At 39.5% G+C, this 25,094-nt stretch overlaps 1 protein-coding gene across 1 annotated transcript in view; it reads left to right on the plus strand.

The window, feature by feature from the left end:
• Positions 1–25,094, plus strand: part of HECW1 (HECT, C2 and WW domain containing E3 ubiquitin protein ligase 1) — an 803,434-nt gene that overhangs the window by 201,624 nt on the left and 576,716 nt on the right. Inside the window, exon 3 of the mRNA XM_045193075.2 lies at positions 18,349–18,456. Within this exon, the coding sequence (XP_045049010.1) occupies positions 18,349–18,456 (108 nt within the window). The remainder of the gene's footprint in view (positions 1–18,348; positions 18,457–25,094) is intronic.

The raw sequence follows: 25,094 nt of genomic DNA on the forward strand, positions 1-25,094 counted from the left end.
TTATTCATCTGTTCAGGCATTCTGCTTCTTCTTCATTGAGCTTTGGAAGGTTGTATTTTTCTAGAAATTTGTCTATTTCATCTAGGTATTCACATTTCTTGGCATATAGTGCTAATCCGTAATTTCTTACTATCCTTTGTATTTCTGTGGTATCAGTTGTAATCTCTCCTCTTTCCTTTCTGACTGTTTTTATTTGTGTCCTCTCTCTGATTTTCTTGATGAAGCTCCTTTAAGTCTTGTCGATTTTGTTTATCTTTTCAAAGAACCAGCTCCTGGATTTGTCAATCCTTGCAATTGTGCTTTTAGTCTCTATGTCATTTAATTCTGCTCTGATCTTGGTTATTTCCTTCCTTGTACTTCCTCTGGATTATCTTTCTTGTTGTTCCTTCTGTTCTTGTAAGGGTAGGGTTAGGTTGTTTATTTGAGATGTTACTATTCCTCCTAGGTAGGCCTGAATTGCTATGAACTTCCCTCTCAGGACTGCCTTTGCTGTGTTCCATAGGTTTTGGATTGTTGTGAGCTCATTTTAATTTGTTTCCAAAAATTTTTGATTTCTTCCCTAATCTCATTCTTCACCCTTTCATTGTTTTATAGCATGCGATTCAATCTCCATATTTTTTAGTGTTTGGGGGTTTGTTCCTTGAGATTTAGTTCTAGATTCAGTCCCTTATGGTCAGAGAAAATGCTTGGTATTATTACAATTTTCTTGAACTACTCGAGGTTTGTTTTGTGTCCTATCACGTGGTCTAACTTTGAAAATGTTCCATGTGCATTTGAAAAGAATGTATGTTTTGCTTCTTTGGAATTAAAGGCTCCACATATATCAGTTAAGTCCACTTCATCTAGGGCGTTGTTTAATGCCACAATATCTTTGTTGATATTTTGTTTGGAAGATCTGTCCATCTTTGACAGTGTGGTGTTAAAATTCCCTACTATAATGGTGTTGCTATCAATATCTTTCTTGAAGTCCTCCAAGATTTTCTTTATGTATTTCGGTTCTCCTATGTTGGGAGCATATGTATTTACAATGTTTATGTCTTCTTGATGGATTCTTCCTTTGAGTATTATGTAGTGACCTTCTGGGTCTCTCTTTATGGCCCTTCTTTAGAAGTCGATTTTGTCTGATATGAGTATTGCTACCCATGCTTTTTGTTTCCTGTCCATTTGCTTGAAAAATTTGTTTCCAGCCCTTCACTTTTTGTTGTGTAGGTGTTCTGTCCTGAGGTGGGTCTCTTGTAGGCAGCATATGTGTGGGTCATGCTTTGTTATCCATTCAGCTATTCTATGTCTTTTGATAGGAGCATTTATTCCATTTACATTTAAGGTCATTTTTCATAGGTACTTATTCATTGCTGATTTTCTTGTACTTGTGTTCTTCTCTCTCTCTTTTCCTTCCTTTCCTTATAGGAGCCCCTTTAGAATCTCTTGCAGAGCTGGTTTGGTGGAGGTGTATTCTTTTAGACTTCTTTTGTCTGGGAAACTCTTTATTTGGCCATCTATCTTAATTGATAGCCGTGTTGGATAAAGTAGTCTTGGTTGAAGGCCTCTGGTTCTCATAACTTGCAATATTTATTGCCATTCTCTTCTGACTTGGAGCGTTTCCATTGAGAATTCAGTTGCTAACCTTATGGAGGCTCCCTCGTATTTTAGTTCCTGTTTCTCCCTTGCTGTCTTTACGATTTTTGCTTTGTCTTTGAATTTTGCCATTTTAATGATGATGTGTCTTGCAGTGGGCCTCTTTGGGTTCCTCTTGATTGGGACTCTCTGTGATTCCTGGATTTGGGTGACTATTTCTCTCCTCAAATTAGGGAAATTTTCCATCATTACTTTTTCAAACAGGTTTTCTATCCCTTGCTCTTCCTCTTCTCCTTCTGGTATCCCTATTGTACAGATATCTTTACGTTTCATGTTCTCCTGCCTTTCCCTTAATCTCTCTTCATTCTTTCTGAGCCTCCTTTCCTTTTCTTCCTCATTTTGGGTGTTTTTTTCTGCCTTGTCCTCCAGTTCGCTGATCTGATCCTCTGCTTCATCAAGCCTGGTTTTGCTTCCGTCTACTGTGTTCTTCAGTTCAGTAATTGTATTCTTCATTTTCTCTTGGCCCTTGTTGATAGTTTCTATTTCCTTTTCCAAGCTGATATAGCTTGTAGTGAGTTCATTGTAGTTTCCCTGTGGTTTTTGGTAATTCTGTGTGGGCTCATTAAGCTTGCTGATAACCAATGCTTTGAACTCAATATGTGATAGTTTACTTGCCTCTATTTCATTTAGCATTTTTTCTGAGACTTCCCCCTTTCCTTCCATTTGGAAAGATTGTTTCTTTGTCTTCCCATTGTTTGTAAGACTCTTCCTGTTATCCTCTGCTTCTTAAGTTGCTCTGTTCTGACCCCCTGGATTTTTGGTGTAAACTTCTGTGATAAATACCTGTGAGATTCAGTGGTAAAGCCTCCTTGATCTCCTGATCTTACTGATCTTGGGCTGTGGTTTATGTTAGTTCTGTGTGTTTCTTTGGTTTTTGGTTCTTTTTGGGTCTTTCTTTGGTAGGTCTTCCCCACAAGCTGTTTATCTGAGGGTCAGTGTGTCCTCCACCTCTTGTTTTCTGTTGTTCATGTGTGGTCAGGTTGTGTTGGAACTGGTTCTCCCGTGTGTACAAGGTTTTGAGGCTTTTCTCTTGCTCTTGTTCAGTTGTTTGTTCTTAGTAATTTCTTCACTATTTATTTGTATTTTCAGATAGTTCCTGGGTTGACTTAGTGTGGCTTCTACTCCTTCCTTCACGTTCTTCTGTTCTTATCTGTTCGTGTTTCCTTTGTTTGTTGGTTTCCTCTTCCAAGAGGTACCCTGGTGTTCCCAGGTTCTATCTAGTCTTTTTAATGGTAGGTCTCATCTGGGCAATGGGTGTGCATCAGTAGCCTTCCTTGATTCGCACTCTCCCAGGTGCTTGTGGCCTCAATTCCCTCCAAGGTGAGGTGCGGACAGTCCCTGGTAGGTGAGTACACTCCCTGTTTAGTGCGCACACTCCCAGGTCGCTGGGCACACTCCCTGGTTGGTGCCTGTGTTGTCAGTTCCCTCAGAGATGGGGTGCAGACACTCCCAGGTGGGTGTGCACAGTCCCCGGTGGGTGTGCACACTCCCGTTGTCTGCGCACACTCCCAGGACAGGTCGGTGGCTGGGTGGAGAGGAGACTGGAACTACTGCTCCAGGATCATTTCCCAAAGTGCCCCCGAAGGTCTTTTTCTTTTGAGAAAAATCCTTCTGCTGAATCTTGCTGCTCCCTCCATACATGGAAGGGCCTGTCCTCTGGTGCAGCCCACCTCTCCAGCTAGACTTGGGACTGTCTGATTCAGGGTCCCACAGGGCCCAACTCTCAACTCTTCCCAGGCAAGAGAACTCTTCTCCATGGGTTTACCACTTTGTCCTTATTCCCCTCCCTGTGACTTTAAGCAACCAGATCTCTCTCAGTGCTGCTCAAGCCTTGTTTGGCAGGGTAGGGTGCCGTTAACCCGGCTCTCTCCCAGGAGTCCTGTGGCAGGCCTGGCAGGCATGGGCCTGGGGCTGCAGTAGACTCTGGTCCCCACACTGTTCCCAGGGACCTCTTTGTCCTGAAGCAATCCCCTTACCATCTGTTTTCTCAGTGTCCTCTATACTTTTTTTTCTCCTATTTTCATAAATGCTGGGGTGCTGTTGGATGTTTACTTTGTTCCTCAGTAGATTGGGTAGGTGTTTCACCCAGGTGCAGAGGGAATTTGACTTTGCTCTCACCTATCTTGCTGCCATCTTAAAAACCTCCTCCAGATCTATCCATTTCTGATAGTGCGGTGTTAAAATATCCTAGTGTAAGTGTGTTGCTGTCTATGTCCTTCCTGAAGTCCTCCAGTATTTCCCTTATGTATTTGGATGCTCCTATGTTGGGTGCATATATCTTTATAATGTTTATGTCTTTTTGATGTATTCTTCCCTTGAGTATTATGAAGTGTCCTTCTGGGTCTTTTTTTATGGTTTTTGTTTTGAAGTGTAGTTTCTCTGATATAAGTATTGCTATCCCACCTTTTTTTTTTACATGTCCATTTCCTAGGAATGTTTTTCTTCCAACCCTTCACATTCAGTCTGCATAGGTTTTTTTTCTGAGGTGGGTCTCTTCTAGATACCATATTTTTGGATCATGTTTTCTTATCCATTCACCTGCCCTATGCCTTTTGATTGGAGCATTTAACCATTAATATTTAAGGTTATTATTGATAGGTTATTATTCATTTTCCCCTCTTTGTACCTGTGTTCCACTCTCTTTCACTCTTTGTCTTCTTCTTTTTTAGCAGTCCCTTTAACATGCCTTACAGTGCTGGTTTGGTGGAGGAGTATTCTTTCAGCCTTCTTTTGTCTGAGAAACTCCTTATATTGCCTTCCATTTTATTTTAGAGCCTCACTGGGTAGAGAAGTCTTGGTCGCAGGCCTTTGCTATTCATTACTTGGAATATTTTTTGCCATTCTCTTCTGGCCTTAGTGTGTATGTTGAGATGTTAGCTACTAGCCTTAATCAGAGCTCCCTTGCCTGTCACTTTGTTTCTTCCTTGCTGCTTTTAAGATTCTCTCTGTGTCTTTAAAACTTGGCAGTTTAATTATGATGTTTCTTGATGTAAGCCTCTTTGGATTTATCTTGATTGGGAACCTCTGTGCTTCCTGAACTTACTTGATTTTTCCCCCTCTCCAGGATTGGAAACTTTTCTGTCATTATTTTTCAAACAGGGTTTCTATGCCTTGCTCCTTTTCTTCTCCTTCTGGTGTTCCCGTGATTCGAATGTTGTTGCTTTTCATGTTGTCTTGCAGTTCCCTGAATCTATCTTTATATTTTTTAAATCTTTTTCTCATGCAGCTGCTCTACCTGGGTGTTTCTTTCTACCTTTTTTCCAGCTCACTCATTTTCTCCTCTGCTTCATCCAGCCTGTTTGTAATTCCTTCTAGTGTGTTTTTTTTTATTTCAGAAATTGTATTCTTCATTTCTTCCTGGTTCTTGTTTATGGTTTCTTTTTCCTTTTTCATACTGGTGTAGTTCTTATTCAGTTCCTTGTAATTGTCTGTGAGTTCCCCGAGGATCTTTATAACCATTTTTTTGAATTCTACATCTGATAGTTTGCTTGCCTCCGTTTCATTTAGCTCTTTTAGTGGGGAGTCTTCTACTCCTTTTGATTGCAGGTTGTTTGTCTCCCCATTTTAGGTCACTTTTTTTTGTTTGTTTCTGCGATTCCTGATGCTCTGCTTTGCTATCTGTCTTTGTAGGGTAAACTTCTATGGTAGGAGTTCTATGGGATTCAGTGGTGTGGTCTTTTTGATCTCCTTTTCTGGATGCTCTAGGGTTGTCCTTTCTTCTGTTTGTGTGGGCTCTCTTGTTGTACTTGTCATTTACCTTTGTTGGTGTGTTCTCTCCTCCAGTGTGTTTACTAGTGTTCATAACACCCACCTTACCTCATATGTGATCAGTGGCAGGGCAAAGGTGAAATGGAATAAGACAGTGGGAGAATATTTTATGGGATTTAAAGTACCAATCAAGTAAGGAGTAGATAGGAGATCTTTTGGAAAAGTAGAACGATAACCGTGATATTTCACCCACCTATCCACTTCTTAGAAAAGGTGAAAAATAGCTAATACTCTAGTTAGAGTGGAGAAAGAATGTGAGCTGAATCCAGAACACAGAGCATTTGTATGAGGTTAGATGGTACGATACACTGAGAGGAAGGGATAGAAACCAGGTGTAGTGTGTGAGAGAATAAAGTTAACCACAATAGTAATAAAGCTTAGGAAAATAGTGAAATGGACCAAGACAAGGGAGGGGTGCTGTGTAAGATTTACAATAATATGGAACAACAATTATTTATAATAATATAGGAGCAAAAATAATATGACTAGAAATATATGACCTAATTAAAAATAATATAATGTAAAAAGGCAAGAGTAGTGTGTTATTGGCATATGAGTGAAGTGAGAGAAGAAAAATTAAAATGCAATGTGATAGGGAGAACAAAGAAAACCAGTCAAAAAATGAAATCAAGGAAACAAAATGAAGAACACTAAACAAAAAGAAGAGAGATAAAAAATATTGAAATGAAAGAATTAAAAATAACAAAACAATAAATAATAAAAATTTAAAAATAAAATGCAAGTTCTGTAGGAGAGCAAAAAGAAATTTGTCTCAGTTTCTCAGTTGTTGACATTAGCCTTCTGATCTCTCTCTGGGTCTGTTGTTGGTCCTTTCATATCTCCAGGTCTTCTTGCCTCACAGTTGGGGGTGGGGTGAGGAAAGCCTTCTGCACACTTTAAACCCACCAGGGGAGTTCTGCTTGTCTTCCTGGATGTTGCAGAGGGGGGTTGGGCTTTGCTTTTCTCCTTTCCTGTGGTTTCAGGAGGATGGGTGCTAGCTCTAAGCTGTTATATTCACAGGTGCCCAACCTTAAGCCCAAGCCCTCTTAGTGTTGTGCTGCCCCCACTGTCCATCTGAGCCAGGCTGGCACCTTTAATTCACCATGTTGTGCTGCCTGTGAGGTGCACTGATTAGGAACAACTTGCACCTTTCCTCTCTCTTTGCTGCCTTGGATGCTGCACACTGTCAAAGTCCCTTCCAGGCGATTTAGTTCCCCTATTAAATTATGTCTCTGGGTTCTGCTAACTCTCTGAGCCCTTGCTGCCCTCCTCTGATCAGTCCCTGCAGTGTCCCTTCTCTCTTTTCATTGGCCTAGCTATTGCAAGGGAGAGGTCCTTGTACAGTGCCTTGGTGTCATTTTTTTTTTTCATTTGTTTGTTTAGCAAATTTCCCTTGGTTGCAGGTTGGGATTCTTAACAAGCTCCCAGCTTTCCACCCAGCCCAACTCTCTGACTAGTCCCAAGACCCTCTGGGTCATGCTCTGTTGTGGCTCAACTCTTCTCCCATATGCAGGTGTCTCCCTCCTCTCTGATTTCTCTGATACTGTCCTAGCCAGCAACCCCATTCCAATGTGGGGAACACCTCCTGCTGTGTGTCTCCCTTTGCATCTTTTTCCCCCCAGTGACTTGAAGCATCCAGGTCTTTCCTAGGCGGGACTGGCTTCTCTTCTCTGGGAGCGGATGGAGCTGAGAAGTTGGAATCACTGCCATGCCACAGTCCCAGGCTCAGGGCACAGCGACCATCCCGTCTGCCTACAAAATTTCCTCACCATCCTTATTTATTTATTTTTTATTTTGACCTTGATTTATTTGGAGCAGAGGCATTGTTTTTAAGAAAAAAACATGTCATGTAGGTTGTCTAAAAATAAAATGCATTCTAGTTTAAATGCATTTTATTTTTAGACAACCTACATGACATGTTTTTCTCTTAAAAACAATGCCTCTGCTCCAAATAAATCACTTTATTTCTATGTTTAACTCATAAATGACCATCCTTATTTTAATGTCCTCTGCAATCTTGACTTCCAAACTTCATACAAGTTGGGATTCCATTTGCTGTTCACTTTGTTCTTCAGAAGATCAGCTAGGTGTCCCGTTGGGTGCAAGAGCAAGTGGGTGTAGCTCCCACCTACCTTGCTGCCATCTTCCAACCCCCACAGCTTTTTAAAAAATCCATTTGTCTATCATGGGCACTTGGGTTGCTTTTATATCTTGGCTATTGTAAATAGTGCAATGAACAAAAGGGTGACCATATTTTTTGAATTCCTGTTTTGTATTTCTTTGGGTATATACCTAGAAGTAGAATGGCAAGGTCATAAGGGAGTACCATTTTTAATTTCTTGAAAACCTCCACAGTGTTTTCTATGGTAGGTGCACCAATCTTCATTCGCACAAAAAGTGCATGAGGGTTTCCTTTTATCCATATCTTCCCCTACATTTGTTGTTTGTTGATTTATTGAAGATAGCCATTTTGACAGATGTTAGGTAATATCTCATTGTGGTTTTAATTTGTATTTTTCTAATGATTAGTGGCATTTAGGATCTTTTCATGACTGTTGGCCATTGGTATGTCATCTTTAGAGTAATTTCTACTGAGATCATCAGTCCATTTTATTAACTTGTTTTTTTTTTGTTTAGTAGTATGTATTCTTTATAAATTTTTCATATTAACCTATTTCAGATGTATCATTGGTGAATACCTTCTCCTGTAGAGTAGGTTGTCCTTTCATTTTGTTACTGGTTTCCTTTTTCTGTGCAAAACCTTTTTTGGTTTTATTTAGTCCTCATGTTTACTTTGTTCTTTTATTTTCATTTTCTAGGAGATATATCAGAAAACATATTGCTACAAGAAATGTTTTTTGTAGATTACAGAGATTTTACTGCATATGTTTCTTCCTAGTTTTATAGTTTTGAGTCTTACATTTAAGTCTCTAATCCATTTTAAATTTATTCTTATTTTTTAATATTTTTTCATCTTGTTCAGTTACAAATTCCCCATTGTTCACCCCTGCCCTGTAAACCTCCACTCCCACAGTCAATCTACACCCCATTGTCCTTTCCCATGTGTTCTCTATTCATGTCCTTTGACTTGCCCTTTCTTTTTCTTTCTCCCATCACCCCCGTACCCTCATCCTTCTGGTCACTGTCAGTTGGTTCTTTATTTCTATGTCTCTGATTCTATTTTGCTCATTTGTTTGTTTTTTGTTTTGTTTTGTTTTGGGTTTTTTTTTTATCCCTGTAACTTCTATAACTGCCAATTTGTATTTCTTTTTTTTTAAATATATTTATTGATTATGCTATTACAGTTGTCCCATTCCCCCCCCAACTCCACTCCATCCTGCCCACCCCCTCCCTCCCACATTACCCCCCTATAGTTCATGTCCATGGGTCATACTTATAAGTTCTTTGGCTTCTACATTTCCTACACTATTCTTACCCTCCCCCTGTCTATTTTCTACCTACCATTTATGCTACTTATTCTCTGTACCTTTCCCCCCTCTCCCCCACCCACTCCCCTATTGACAACCCTCCATGTGATCACCATTTCTCTGGTTCTGTTTCTGTTCTAGTTGTTTGCTTAGTTTTCTTTTGTTTTGGTTTTAGGTGTGGTCGTTAATAACTGTGAGTTTGCTGTCATTCCCACTGTTCATATTTTTGATCTTCTTTTTCTTAGGTAACTCCCTTTAACATTTCATATAATAAGGGCTTGGTGATGATGAACTTCTTTAACTTGACCTTATCTGAGAAACACTTTATCTTCCCTTCCATTCTAAATGACAGCTTTGCTGGATACAGTAATCTTCGATGTGGGTCCTTGCGTTTAATCTTGTGTAATGTAATTATGATGTGCCTTGGTGTGTTCCTCCTTGGGTCCAGCTTCTTTAGGGCTCTCTGAGCTTCCTGGACTTCCTGGAAGTCTGTTTCCTTTGCCAGATTAGGGAAGTTCTCCTTCATTATTTGTTCAAATAAGTTTTCAATTTTTTGTTCTTCCTCTTCTCCTGGCACCCCTATAATTTGGATGTTGGAACGTTTCAAGATGTCCTGGAGGTTCCTAGGCCTCTCCTCATTTTTCCGAATTCTTGTTTCTTCATTCTTTTCTGGTTGGATGTTCCTTTCTTCCTTCTGGTCCACAGCGTTGATTTGAGTCCCAGTTTCCTTCCTTTCACTGTTGGTTCCCTGTACATTTTCCTTTGTTTCTCTTAGCATAGGCTTCATTTTTTCATCTACTTTTCGAACAGATTCAACTAATTCTGTGAGCATATTGATAACAAGTGCTTTGAACTGTGCATCCGATAGGTTGGCTATCTCTTCCTCGCTTAGTTGTATTTTTTCTGGAGCTTTGAAGTGTTCTGTCATTTGGGCCATTTCTTTTTCTTTTTTTTTTTTGTCTTGGTATGTCTGTTGCTTTAAGGGGCGGAGCCTTAGGTGTTCTGCGGGGCGGGGTAATGCTGTTTGCTGCTCTGTGAAGCTGCACTGTGACTCTGTAAGTAGGGGAGGGGCCGAGAGGGAGCAATGGCGCCCGCTTCACTCTCCTCCGGATTTCAGTCTTTCACTCTGATACCCACAATCAAACTGGGCCCCTCTGGTGCTCGTTCCCGAGTGGGTGGGCTTGTGCACACTCTAGGCCCCTGTGGGTCTCTCCAACGACCTCTCCCGTGAGGCTGGGAGTCTCTCCTGCTGCTGCCCCAACCCCCAGGGGCGTTTTCAATCAGAGGTTTGAGGCTTTATTTCCCCGAGCTGTAGCCCTGGGTTGCACGGTCTGCTTCGCTACCTGTTCATCCGGTTTATCTATGTTGGAATGTGGGGATGCGGTGTGCTACCCGCACTCTGCCTGCCCCGTTCTCTGCCACTCTGAGTCTGGCTCTCTCGGTTTATCTGCGCGAATGTCTGGCCACAGGGTCTGCTAGTGCTGGGACTGCCTGCTCCATTCGTCCCACACTCTGCCAGTCTCAGTCCTGCCACAGCCACGCGAGTCCTCTCCACTCCGGTGCCCATCTCCGCCCCTCCTACCGGTCTAGATGAATGTTTATTTTTTATTTCCTTGGTGTTGGACCCCCTTGCCGTTCGATTCTCTGTCAGTTCTGGTTGTGCGAGGAGGCGCAGTGTGTCTACCTATGCCGCCATCTTGGTTCTCCGCCCCATTTGTTTGTTTTATTGACTGGGTTCCACTTATAGATAAGATCATATGGTATTTGTCTTTCACTGCCTGGCTTATTTCAGTTAGTGTAATGCTCTCTAGTACCATCCATGCTGTGGTGGAGGGTAGGAGTTCCTTCCTTCTTTCTGTTGTGTAGTATTCCGTTACATATTTTTCCACTCATTTACTGATGAGCAATTAGGCTGTTTCCAGCAATTGCCTATTTTAAATAATGCTGCTCTATGAACAAAGGGTGCAGAGGTTCTTTTGAATTGGTGATTTGGGATTCTTAGGGTATATTCCCAGCAGAGTGGGATTGCTGGATCAAAAGGCAATTCCATCTTTAGTCTTTTGAGGAAATTCCACACTGTCTTACACAATGGCTGCACCAGTCTGCATTCCCACCAACAATGTGCTAGGGTTCCCTTTTCTCCACAACCTTACAGCACTTCTTGTTTGTTGATGATCATTCTGACCAGTGTGAAATGTTATCTCATTGTGGTTTTCATTTGCATTTCCCTAATAGATAGTGATGCTGAGTGTTTTGTCATGTGTCTATGGGCCCTCTGTATGTCTACCTTGGAGAAGTGTCTGTTCAGGTCCTTTACCTATTTTTTAATAGGATTGTTTAACTCCTGGTGTGGAGTTATGTTAAGTTTTTATATATTTTGGAGATCAGACCCTTGCTTGAGGTGTCATTGGCAAATTAGTTTTCCCATGAAGTTGGTCCTCTTTTCATTTTGCTGTTTTTCTTTAGCTGTGCAGAAGTTTATTTATGTGATGTAGTCCCATTTGTTTATTCTGTCCTTTATATCCCTTGCCCTAGGGGATGTATCAGAGAAAACATTGCTGAGTAGGATATCTGAATTTTTCCTGCCTATGTTCTCCTCTTGGACTTTTGTGGTGTCAGGACTTATATTTAAGTCTTTCATCCATCTTGAATTTATTTTTTATTTGTATTTTTAAAAATATTTTATTCATTTTTAAAGATAGTGGAAGGGAAGGGCAAGGAAAGGTAAAGAAAGATCAATGTGTGGTTTCCTCTCACGCACCTCCTACTGGGTACCTGACCTGCATCCTAGGCAGGTGTCCCAGACTGGGTATCAAATGACTAACCCTTTGGTTCACACTCCAGCGCTCAATCCACTGAGCTACGTCAGCCAGAGCCAGCATGAGTTTATTTTGATGTATGGTGTAAGTTGGTGGTCTAGTTTCATTTTATTGAACTTCTATTTTATTGAATATGTTTCAGGAAAATGTACATGAAAAATGGACTTTTCCAGATCTCCCAACACCATCTGTTGAAGAGGCTGTTTTTTCTCCATTTTATGCTCCTGCCTCCTTTGTCAAATATTAATTGACCATAGAGACTTGGGTTTATTTCTGGGCTCTCTGTTCTGTTCCATTGGTCTATGTCCCTGTTTTTATGCCAGTACCAGGCTGGTTTGATTACTGTGGCCTTGTAATATAGTTTGATATCGGGTATTGTGATCCCTCCTGCTTTGTTCTTCTCTCTCAAAATTGCTGTAGCTATTCGGGGTTGTTTATGGTTCCATATAAGTTTTTGAAATATTTGTTCTAAAATTGTGAAATATTTTGTATCCGGCTGTTTTGCCAAATTCATTCATTAGGTTGAGTAGTTTTTTTGTTGGAGTTTATAGGGTTTTCTATCTACACTGTCATGTCATCTGCAAACAGTTACAGTTTTACTTCCCCTAATTCATTTTAAGTTTATTCTTCTATTGTGTAAGGAGGTTTTCAAGCTTCAATTTTTTTTGGCTTGTATCTCTCTATTTTCCCCAGTACCATTTATTGAATAGACTCTTTTTACCCTATTGTATATTCTTTCCTCCTTTGTTATATATTAAGACCATAAAGGTGTGGGTTTATTTTGGGGTTCTCAATTCTGTTACTTTGAGCTATATGACCTTTTTTTTGTACCAGTACTAACTGTTTTGATTACTGGGGTCTGTTAGTATAGTTTAATATTGTGTAGTGTGACATTGACAAGATTATTCTTCTTTCTCAAGATTGCTGAGACTACTTGGGGTCTTTTGTGATTCCAAATTAATTGTTTGGATATTTATTCTAGTTCTATGAAAAAAAAAACACCATTGGTATTTTGATAGGAATTGAGTTGAGTCTATAGATTGCTTTGGATACTGTGGATATGTTAATGATATCAATTTTTCCTATTCATGAACACAGTACAGGGTTCCATTTATTTGTGTCTTCATCAATTTCTTTCTTCAGTATCTGATAGTTTTCCATGTATAGGTCTTTCACCTACTTGATTGAATTTATTTTTAGGTATTTTTAAATGCAATTGTAAATGGAATTGTTTTCTTAGTTTCCCTTGCTGTATAAAAATGCAACCAATTTCTAAATACTAATTTTGTATCCTGCTACATTACTGAGTTCATTTATCAGTTCTAGTAGTTTCTTGGTGAAATCATAGGGGCCTGAATACACAGTGTCATGTCATCTGCAAGTAATGATAGTTTTAATTCTTCTTTTTCAAATTTTATGCCTTTTATTTCTTCTTATTGTCTGATTGATGCTTCTTGTCTTCTTGTCTGGGACTTCCAATACTATGTTGGATAAGAGTGGTGAAAGCCTACATCCGTGTCTTGTTCCTGACCTTACAGGAAATTCTGTTAGTTTCTGCCTATTAGGTATGGTGTTGACTATGGGATTCTCGTATACAGCCTTGATTATGTTAAGGTATGTTCCCTTTATAACCACTTTGCTGAACGGTTTTATAATAAATGGCGCAGAATTTTTCCAAGTTCTTTTCCTGTAACTATTGAAGTAATCACATGATTGCTATTTTTGGTTTTGATAATGTGATGTATTACATTAATTGATTTGTGAATATTTCACCAAACTTGCATCTCAGGAATAAATCCCACTTGATCACGGTCTATGATCTATTTATTATACTGCTCGATTTGGTTTCCACATATTTCATTGAGAATTTTTGCACCTATTTTCATCGGGGCTATTATTATTTCTTTCTTAGAAGAAAGCACTTATAACTTTTTTCTTAAAAGTGCTTTTCATCTGGCTTTGAGATTAGGTTAATACTGAAGTAGTGAAATGAGCTTTGGAGTCTTCCTTCTTTTTAAATTTTTTTAAATTTTATTGTTGTTCGAGTACAGTTGTCTCCATTCTCACCCCACCACACTCCCGGGCCCCACCCATTCCTTCCCCCCACCCTTACTTGAACTTACCCCCTCTGGCTTTGTCCATGTGTCCTTTATACATGTTCCTTGATGGCCCTCCCCTTATTATCCCCCATTATCCCTCTCAACCCTCCTCTCTGGTTACTGTCAGTTTATTCTTTATTTCAGTGTCCCTGGTTGTATTTAGCATGGATGGAACTGGAAAGCATTATGCTAAGTGAAATAAGCCAGGTGTTGAAAGATAAATACCATATGATCTCACCTGTAAGTGGAACCTAATCATCAAAACAAACAAGCAAGGAATCTCCCCTCTTGAAATTTTTGTAATAGTATGAGAAGGATAGAGATTAGTTCTTCCTTGAATGTTTGGTAAATTTCACCTGTTAAGTCATTCAGTTCAGGACTTTTGTTTACCAGGACATTTTTTTTATTGCTGCTGTTATTTCATTAGTGTACTTTATATAGCTAATGAATTGCTTGCCTGTATGTTATTTATCTCTTTTTCTGGAGATTTATCCTGTTCTTTCATTTGTTCTCTATTTCTTTGTCTCCTTTTTGGCTGTCTTTTTGTGTTTGTTTCTATATTTAGATCTATGTGCTTTGCCTGTCATTCTTCTTCATTTGCCCTTATATAGTAAATGCCCTGTGGGACCCAGTGGTGCAGTTTCCTTGATCACCTGAGCTGGGTGCTTCAGGAATGTCCCTTGTATGGGTTATATGGGCCTTCCTATTATAATTTAGTCTTGATTGCTATTGGCTTGTTAGTGCATGACATTGACCCTCAGGCCAGCTGACTGAGGTTCAACCCCAACAGTGGTGTGTGAACTGCTGTGCATGTGCTGGCCACATGAAGAGATATTTGCTTTGGAAGGGTATTGTGCCTGTTGAGATCTTCCTTTGGATATGAGGCTTGTAGAGGACTTACTGGAATCCTCTTTGTTGATGTCCAAAGATGTCCATTGGGTGTTTTAGTTCTGGTCTTCAAAGCAACTTTGGTGCAGCCCAGTGTCAGATACCACCTGTGACTGGCCCTGGGCAACTTATTTGGAACTACCAGCCATCCTCAGTTTGTGTCTTCCTCTGTTTGGCGTGCATATGAATTGAAAAAACAAGCTCTGCACCAAGTCCAGTTTTTACCAGCACCAGGTCCAGGGGCCGGTTAGCCATAGCCTCAACACACCCAGGTGAAATCCACCTCTGCCTGCTTTAGCCTGCCTCTGCCTGTCAAAGCTGGTTATGCTTAATCACTGAAGGAGCTGAGGTGATAGAGGGTCCAGAGGGTGAGGCTTTTGATTTTTCTCAGGCTGATACCACACTGAGGTGTGTGCTCCACCCAGGAAACATGGTGTCTCCAGTATTGGAGAATGACAACACAGGAATCTTGGTGGCTGTTCCTTCAGCTCCCTCTCCAGAGCTGCATATCCCAGATTCTCCTCATGTGACTATAGTCTCCTCCATCCACTCTCCACTGGAGCCCAGGTTGAGTAGCTTCAACAAAAATTTATGTTTTGGCCCTTTAAGTTGTGCCTGTGTCTCCAGGCACCTTTCTTTGGCAAAAAGAATCCTTGCTGCTATTCACAGCCAGATGTTTTGTGAGTACCTCTTCCTGGCTCTGGTGCTCTGGGCTGGGGAGGGCAGCTTGGGTTTAGACCTCACACTTCTCAAGAGAATTCCTCCAGCAGCTGAGCCATGCCTCTGGAACCTTGCTCTTTCTCTTCTACTGGTACAACTATGATGTGGATATTGTTTTGCCTAATGTTATTCCAGAGGTCCTTTAGACTGTCCTCATTTTTAAAAACTTGTATATACTCTTGCTGCTCTGATTAGGTGTTTCTTCTACCTTGTCTTCCAATGTGTTTATTCAATACTCTGCTTCACCTAGCATGCTATTGATTCCTTCTGGTATATTTTTCATTTATGATATGGTATTCTTCATTTCTTACTTTTTAACTGTTTTATGTCCTTTTTTTAATGCTTGCTATCTCCTTGTTGAAGTTTTGCCTAAGTTCCTCGAGTATCCTTATAACCATTGTTCCAGTTCTGTATCTGGTAACTTCATTGTCTCCATTTATTGAGTTCTTTTTCTGGGGATTTCTTCTATTCTTTCATCTGGGGCATATTTCTTTGTTTTTTTTCATTTTGCTGCCTCTCTTTATTTGTTTCTATTATGAGATAGATTGGCTATGCCTCCTCATCTTGGTTTGGTGACTTTCTCTAGTAGTTGTCTCATGGCTAAGTAGCTGTCTTCCTAGTAACCTGAACTAGGTGCTCTAGGATGTCCCTTGTATGGGTTATGTGAGTTTTCCTGTTGTAATTGAGTTTTGATTGTTTTTGGTTCATCTGTGGTGATGTTGCCCCTTCTGCTTGCCATAACAATGAATGTGGGTGTTTACCCCACAAAGTTGAATTTACCCTAACAGGGTGTGATACCCACTGAGATATCCCTTCAGCTATGTCACTTGTAGAGCTAATTGGGTAGTGCTCTTCTGCATCCTGAATCTTGCTGCTGTGTTGATTCCGTGGCCACTTAACAGAGACTTCTGTGCCAGTGAATATCTGGTGAGGCCTTTGACTGTGCCTAGGCTACCTGTTTGGAGCTACAAAGTTATCCACAGTTTGTGACTGCCTTAACTGGGCCTGGGTGTGTGGAGGCCAACACTAGCTCCAACTCTGGAACAGGTCATCCATAGGCCTAAGGCTCCCTAAGATTTTCCTTTGCCTTTTAGCTTCCTTTTAGACTCTGACACTGAAAGAGCCTTTGGAAGTACATGAGTTGTATGAGGTAGGTTCCCTGTGAGTCACCAGGTGGGGGAAAGTGATGTTTACCAGACATATGCAGAAACAAACTTGGCAGTAGTGCTAGTTCTGAGGTCATTCATCTGCAGTCTAATGGTATACAAAGGTGAAACCCTATCTGCTGGGTGCCCATAAAACTTTGTGGTTGGATAGGGTCTCAAGGAATCATGAGATTGAGGCCAGCACCCAGTAGAATTTATCAGGTCCAAACAGACTAGGATTTATGGGAACCCTAGTGTAGGAATGAAGAGTTTGGCACAGGAACTACAGTGTCTGTTGGCCATGCTGAGAGCAATGGCCCCCACCTCAGAGCCATACAACTCAGTTTTTACCAGTGTTTGCCCTGATCTCCTGGGGAGTCTTTTGTGCTACCAGCCCAGTTTGGCCACAGCCCATTGACAATATTGCAGACAGCAAGCTCAGCAGGTAGGTGTTATAGGCATTTGGTAAGGTGGAGCTAGTGGTTGTCCCATAGTTGGGCTAGTGGATCTCTCATTGGGGTACAGGGAACTGCTACTGTGAGCCATGGGGCACCACTTCTCTGGCTCGTGTGGGGGAAGAGAACCACTGCTTTGTTGCTCGGGGTGCATTGAAGCTGATGCTCTGGCCTGTGGACCTCTCAGTTCTTGCATGCAGGGCATGTAATACTACTGCCCTGGCATGCTGTGGGGGGAGGAGAAATGGCACCCATCCCAGAGGCACACAACTCAGTCTGTGTCTCCCCTCTAGTTTCCCCCCACACACCTTTAAGGAAGTTTACACCACAGGCTAAGGCAAGTTGTGAGTTTGACAGGGCAAAGCTATAGACAGTTGAGATGGTGGGGCCATACATTTTTCCTCAGACCAATGCAGTATAAACAGGAGTGCTCAAACAAAGAAAAATGTCTTCTATGGTCTGTATAGGAGAGGGAAATAATACAGGCACCCTGGTAATTGTCCCTTCAGCTGTCTCCCTGGAGCCATATGATCCAGTCTGTCCTCATACAACTCCAGTGGGCTCTAATCTGCCCTCTCTCTGCTGAAACCCAGGGTGAGGGCAAGTGAGATTTTGTGCACTGACATTTTAAGAGAGCCCCTAGGTTTCTAATGGACTCCCTTCTCTCCCCAGTGGGCAGGTTTTTACAGCTAGATATTATGTAGATGCCTCTTCCAGGCCCTGGTGCTCTAGTCTGGGAAGCCCTGCATGGGCTTGAGACCCCACACTCCTAAGGGGGAACCTTTGCAGCTGAGATGTTTCTCCCAGGTCTCAGTGATCATATGTGGGTACTGGGACAAGCCTTTTTGCACCTCCACCTTTTCTTCCAGTTTAGAGATGGCCTCTGTAAACCCTTTGTTATATGATTTCTGTTCAGCTTGTTTCAGGTGGGTATTCAGCTTGATTGTTTTCTATTTTAGCTGTTATTCCAGTTTGTATCTGGGAGGAGGGGAGTGTAATTTCCACCTACTGTGCTGCTATCTTCTTCCCACCTAAGAGAACATTTTCACACTGAGATTTCATACACGTACATGCTTTCAAGAGTAAAATAAACTACCATAAAATCAATTATATCTCTGGTTTTAGAATCGTCAAAGAACCAGCTAGATGGTCATTGACCAAGAAAATTGAGGAGTGGAAAGAGATTCCTGCATTAAGAAGTTGTAAGGAGTTCTTCCTGTAGATACTTATTCTATGATTCTCTGTGAGCTCTCTGATTCTATGATTCCATATAATTTTTCCTCCATTTATCTGGAGATGGCATTAATATCCTTTGCTCTTATTTTCCCCTATATATGCTGTTTGCTGATATGTTTCTCTACTTTCTTTTTGTTTTTTCCTTGGGAATATAGATGAGGTCTTGTCAGAAAACTTTCTGGACTATAAAAACCGTGGAGTAAATGGTTCTCATCAGGGACAGATCATCTGGAAGATTGATGCTAGCTCTTACTTTGTGGAACGTGAGTACTTTTTCCATTCCTGTTGTTTAAGATGAAGCAGAATTCAACTGTTTTTTTCTTTGTACTATTGTATTACCTCCAGTTAGAAAGATTCTTTGTAAAAGAGAAACAGATTTGATGAGATGCTTAAAATACTGAGTTCTGTATAACAGTTGGGTAACAGCCATCCAAAAATAGGCCAGAGGGCCACTTCTTTAATTTCAAGGAAAAGTTTTGTGCATGTTCATTTACCAACCTCTGGACTCAAGACCTCATGACTCATATCCCTTAATTTTTGTTCCATGTCTCCTCCAGTTGCTCTTCAACTTTGTGATAGTTGACCATGCTGGGGATATTCCACACTTTTTCTAAGGATGGGGATGATACATTATTATAGCCCACCTGTATCTTTCATTCTTGATCTACTGACATTTCTGAATGTATAAACTTGACATCATGTATCTTATTATTTTCTATTTATGCTATTATTTATGCTACCTTTGAAAATAAATCATTTTCACAGTTATGGAAGGGTGTTTTTCATAGGTCCCTATAGTGATACATTTTCCATTGCATGAGGGACTATATGTATAGGCCTCATGTTTTCCAGATGAAGTAATGCATGGGTTACCTTTAGTCTACAACTCCTTCCCCCAAGTTGGATAAGGTGCTCAATGCACAAATTCCTTTATGTATTAATTGGTTCATAGCTGGTATACATTCTATATAACACTTCTGAAGGAAACGGAATAATTTATTGTTCCAACTGCCTAGTTGTCAGAAGAAATGATACATGGCCAGGAACCTAAAGTTGCCTATTATCATTTGACTTTTGGTTCAAGAAAAACTACATCTTCTAGCATGCTTTATTCCCATTTATATTCACTTGTATTTTCATTTATTCACCCAATAGACCTTTTCTAAGACCAACTATATTCCAAAGACTAAAGATTTGACAATGAAATGCCTACTATTTTCCTTCTAGAAGCATATGGTGTCTCTGCTCCTAGAAATAACTCAATTCCACACATACCCCCCCCCCCTTTTTTTTCTGCATCAGCACAAGCAGAAGGGGGAAGACAGTCAGAATATTTGATACTACCAGATGTAGAGAGGATATGATTTTATGGGATGTGGTTTCTGGCCTTTGACTTTAGCTTAGGCATAATGAAATTCTCAGCCAGAGACTTCCTTTTGTTAATACTTATCTCCCTGACTCTAGCTTTTCTCCTCTCTAATTCATCCTCCACACTGATACCAGACAAAATTCCATATAACCTATTATACCACCTGCCTAAAAGCCTCCATTTTGGAAGCCATCATGGCTGCATTTTGGTTACACAAGTTTTGGTTATGAATCGAAAATAAGAAATAAGACTTTCTGCAGTTTCTAAGTAGTGATAGAAACATTAACCTAACTGGCAAATTATACCTTCTTAAAATTTAAAATAATTTTGTAAACTTTGAACATTAGTCAGATATTAAATTTTGAGGTAGAACAACAGTGTGGATTAAATTAAAATAATAAAATAAATGAAGATCTCATTTTATTTTCATTTTTCAATTTTTTTACCCTTTTACTATTTTCTTTTATGAGAATGGAGGTATATCACTGATTACCTGGAGTCTACAATGTTCTAATAGCACATTACTTTGGGATTATGTTTAATTCAGAATTAGGTAATTCCTATTGATTTATAAAATTTTCTTTAAATTTAATGTAGTATTTTCCATTGTCATTTAGTCCCCTTATACCCCCCAAAATCATCTCACTGTTGTCCTTTTTCGTTTTTTTGCTCAATCTCTTCCTCTCACTTTCCCCACCACACTAGCTGCCTTCCTGATCTACATCTATGAGTCTGTCCCCTTTTTCTTTGTTAGTTCAGTTTGTTTATTAGATTTGACATATAAATGAAATCATATTGTATTTGTATTTTTATGACTTTCTATTTCACTTAACATAATTTTCTCTAGGTCCATCCATACTGTCTGAAAGGGTAAAATTTTCTTCATTATGGCCAAGTAGTATTCCATTGTGTAAATGTCCTACAGTTGTTTTATCTATTCATCTACTGATTGATGCTTGGGCTGCTTCCATATCTTGGCCATGGTAAATAATACTATGATGAACAGAAGAGCTAATGTTCTTTTGAGTTAGTGTTTCTACAGATGCATTCCCATAGTGGGATCACTGGGTCAAAAAGCAGATCCATTTTCAATTTGTTGAGGTAACTCCATACTGCTTTCCACAATGGCTCCTCCAGTGTGCATTCCCATCAAGAGTGAAAAAGGGTTGCCCTTTCCCAACATCCTCACCAGTACTTGTTGTTTGTTGATTTATTGATGATAGCCATTCTGACAAGTGTAAGATGATATCTCATTGTGGTTTCAATCTGCATTTCTCTGGTGATAAGAGCTATTGAACATATTTTCCTATGTCTATTGGCTATCTGTGTGTCTTCTTTGGAGAAGAGTCTATTCAGGTCCTTTGCCCACTTTTTAATTGGGTTGTTTGTTTTTAATGTTGAGTTTTGTAAGTTCTTTATAAATTTAGGGCATTAACCCTTTATCATATATATCAGATAATATGTTCTCCCATTTGTGGGTTGTCTTTTTATTTTGTTGGTGATTCCCTTTGTTGTGCAAATATCTTTTAGTTTGATGTCATCCTATTGTTTTATTTTTTCTTTTGTTTTCCTTGCTAGGAGAGATATATTTGATAAAATATTGCTGCAAGCAATATTTTGCTGCCTATGTTTTCTTCTATGATTTTTATGGTTTTGGGTCTAACATTTAAGTCTTTTTTTCTTTTCCTTTTTTTATCATGTATTTTTTTTATTATTGATCAGTTACAGTTGTCCCATCTTTTTTCCCTCTTGCTCTACCTTGCCCCCGAGCCCACTCCCACGGTCAATCTCTTCCCATTGTCCATGCAGTGAGCCCTCTATTCACGTTCCTTGACTTGCCCATCTCCCTTCTTTCCCCCATTAGTCCCTTCCCGCAACCCCTCCAGTCACTGTCAGTTTGTTCTTAATTTTGTTAAATAATATGATTTTGGTTCTAATTTACTCATTTTTTTGTTCTGTTAAGTTCTTCTTATAGGTGAGATCATATGGTATTTGTCTTTCACCACCTGGCATATTTCACTTAGCATAATACTCTCCACTTGCTTGATTCACTTTGAATTTATTATTGTGTGTGGTCTACAGAGTGGTCTAGCTTCATTTTTCAGCACATATCTGTCCAATTATTCCAACACCATTTTTTGAATAAACTATCATTAGCTCATTGTAGGTGCTTGCTTCCTCTGTCAAATATTAATTGACTATAAAGGTATAGGTTTATTTCTGTTTATTCAGTTCCATTGATCTTTGAGTCTTTTTATGCCAGTACCATGCTGTTTTCATTTCAATGACCTTATAGTATAGTTTGATGTTAGGTAGCATGATTCCTCTATTTGTTCCTTATCAGCATTGCTGTTGCTATATGGGGCTTTTTGTGGTTCCATATTAATTCTTGTTGAAGATGTTATTTTTACTCCATGTTATGCTTCTGCCCCCTTTGTTGAATATTAATTACCATAAAGACTTGGGTTTATTTCTGGGCTCTCTATTCTGTTCAATTGATCTATGTGTCTGTTCTTATGCCATTACCAGGCTATTTTAATTACAGTAGCTTTGTAATATAGTTCGATGTCAGGTGTGGAGATTCCTTGTACTTTGTTCTTTCTGAAAATTGCTGTGGCTATTTGGGGTCATATATGGTTCCATATAAATTTTTGAAATGTTTGTCCTGTATCTGTGAAACATGTCATTGGTGTTTTAATAGGGATTGCATTGAATCTTTAAATTGCTTTGGGTAGTATGGCGATTTTGATGATGTTAATTCTTCCAATCCACGAACATGGTATATGCTCCCTTCTGCTTGTGTCTTCCTTAATTTCTTTCTTCAGTGTTGTGTAGTTTTCTGAGTAAAGGTCTTTTACCTCCTTGGTTAGGTTTGTTCCTGGGTAACTTTATTTTTCTCGTTGCTATATCAAATGGGATTTCCCCCCCTGATTTCTGTTTATCATAATCCATTGTTGGTATATCACCTTTGATTTCTGAGTATTGACTTGTATCATGCTGTTTTGTCAAATTCACTTATTGAGTCAAGTAGTTTTTTTTGTAGAGTCTATAGGGTTTTCTATGTATGCTATCATGTCATCTACAAACAATGGCATTTCTAATGCCTGTTATTTTTTCTTCTTGTCTGATTGCTGTGGCTAGAACTTCCAATCCTATGTAGATAGGATAGCAGTGGTGAAAGCAGGCATGCTTGTCTTTTTCCTGATCTTATTCAGAAACCGTTTAGTTTTTGTCCATTGAGTATGTTGGCTGCAGGGTTTTCATATATGGTCTTTATTATGTTTAGGTATGTTTCCTCTACTCCTACTTTACTGAGTGTTTTTTATCATAGATGTGTGTTGTAACTTATCAAATTATTTTTTTGCATCTATTGACATGGGCATGTGATTTTTGTCTTTTCTTTTGTTTATGTGGTGTATTGCATTTATTGATTTGTGCATATTGTACCATCCTTGCATCTTTGGGATGAATCCCACTTGATCTAAGTTCATGAACTTTTTGATGTATTACTGGATGTGGTTTGCGAAAATTTTGTTGAGGATATTAGTGTCTATGTTCATCAGCGATATTGGCCTGTAGTTTTCTTTCTTTGTTGTGTATTTGTCTGGTTTGGGTATTAGGATGGTGCTGGCCTCATAAAAAAAAGTGTGGTAGTCTTCCATCTTCTTGGATTTATTGGAATAGTCTGTAAAAGATAGGGGTTAGCTTTTACTTATGTTTTGTAAAATTCTTCTGTGAAACCATTGGTCCAGGGCCTTTGTGTGGGGGGAGTTTTTGATTACTGCTTCAATTTCATCAGCTGTTATCAGTCTATACAGGCTTTCTGCTTCTTCTTCATTCAATTTGGGTAGATTATATTTTCCTAGAAAGTTGTCCATTTCACCTAGGTTTTCAAATTTCTTGGCATATAGTTCTTCATAGTAATTTCTTACAATCCTTTGTATTTCTGTGGTATCAGTTGTAATCTCTCCTCTTTCATTTCTGATTGTGTTTATTTGGTTCCTCTCTCTTTTTTTCTTGGTGAATCTGCTTATGTTTTTTTGATGGATTCTTCCCTTGAGTATTATGAAGTGTCCTTATGGGTCTTTTGCCTTTTCTTATGGCCTTTATTTTGAAGTCTATTTTGTCATATATAAGTATTGGTACCCCAGCTGTTTTTTTCCTGTACATTTACTTTGAATATTTTTTTCCAACTCTTCACTTTCAGTTTGTATAGGTCTTTTTTTCTGAGGTGGGTCTCTTGAAGACAGCATATGTGCGAATCATGTTTTCTTACCCATTCAGCTACCCTTGTCTTTTGATTGCAGCATTTAATCCATTTACATTTAAGGTTTTTATTGATAGGTTCTTATTCATTGCCATTTTACTCCCTTTGTACCTTTGTTCCTTTCTCTCTCACTGTTTTTCTTCCTCTTCTTAAAGCAGTCCCTTCAGCATACCTTGCAATGCTGGTTTGGTGGAGGTGTATTCTTTCAGCCTTATTTTGCCTGGGACACACCTTATTTTGCCATACATTTTAATTGACAGGATTGCTGTGTAGAGTAGTCTTGGTTGCAGGCCTTTGCTTTTCATTACTTGGAATATTTCTTGCCATTCTCTCCTGGGTTGTAGTGCATCTGTTGAGAAGTCAGCTGCTAGCCTTATCAAGCTCATTTGTATGTTACTTCTTGATTCTCCCTTGCTGCTTTTAAGATTCATTCTTTGTCTTTAAAACTTGACATTGTAATTATGATGTGTGTTGGAGTTGGCTTCATTTGTGTCATCTTTATTGGAACCCTCTGTGCTTCTTGAACTTTTGTGTTTTTTCCCCTCTCCAAGTTTGGAAAATTTTCTGTCATTATTTTTTGAAACAGGGTTTCTAACCCTTGCTCCTTTTCTTCTCCTTCTGGTATTCCTATGATTTTAATGTTACTGTGTTTCATGTGGTATTGTAGTTCCCTTAAGCTATCTTCATGGTGTTTTTTAGTCCTTTTCCTGGTGCTGTTTTACCTGGGTGTTTTTTACCTTGTCTTCAAGCTCACTAATTTGGTCCTCTGCTTCATCCAGCCTTCTTGTGATTCCTTCTAGTGTGTTTTTTATTTCAGAAATTGTATTCTTTATTTCTTCCTGGTTCTTGTATAGTTTTTATTTCCTTTCTCATACTGTTGTAGTTCTCACTCAGTTCCTTGTAGTTGTCTGTGCATTCCTTGAACATCCTTATAATCATTCTCTTGAATTGTATACTTGATAGTTTGCTTCCCTCCATTTCATTTAGCTTTTTAGTGGGGAGTCTTCCATTCCTTTCAATTGCATGTTCTTTCTTTGTCTTCCCATTTTAGGTGAGCCTTTTTGTTTGTTTCTGCAATTCCTGATGTTCTGCTTTGCTAGCTGTCTTTGTAGGGTGAACTTTTATGGTAGGAGTTTTGTGGGACTCAATGATATGGTCTCTTTGATCTCCTTGTCTGGAGGTTTTAGTATTGCCCTTTCTTCCATTTGTGTGGACTCTCTTGTTGCACGTGGGTTTTTCCTATTGGTGGCTCCTTTGTTGGTGGG

The sequence above is a fragment of the Desmodus rotundus genome, chromosome 6, assembly GCF_022682495.2.
Source record: "Desmodus rotundus isolate HL8 chromosome 6, HLdesRot8A.1, whole genome shotgun sequence".
Lineage (NCBI taxonomy): Eukaryota > Metazoa > Chordata > Mammalia > Chiroptera > Phyllostomidae > Desmodus > Desmodus rotundus.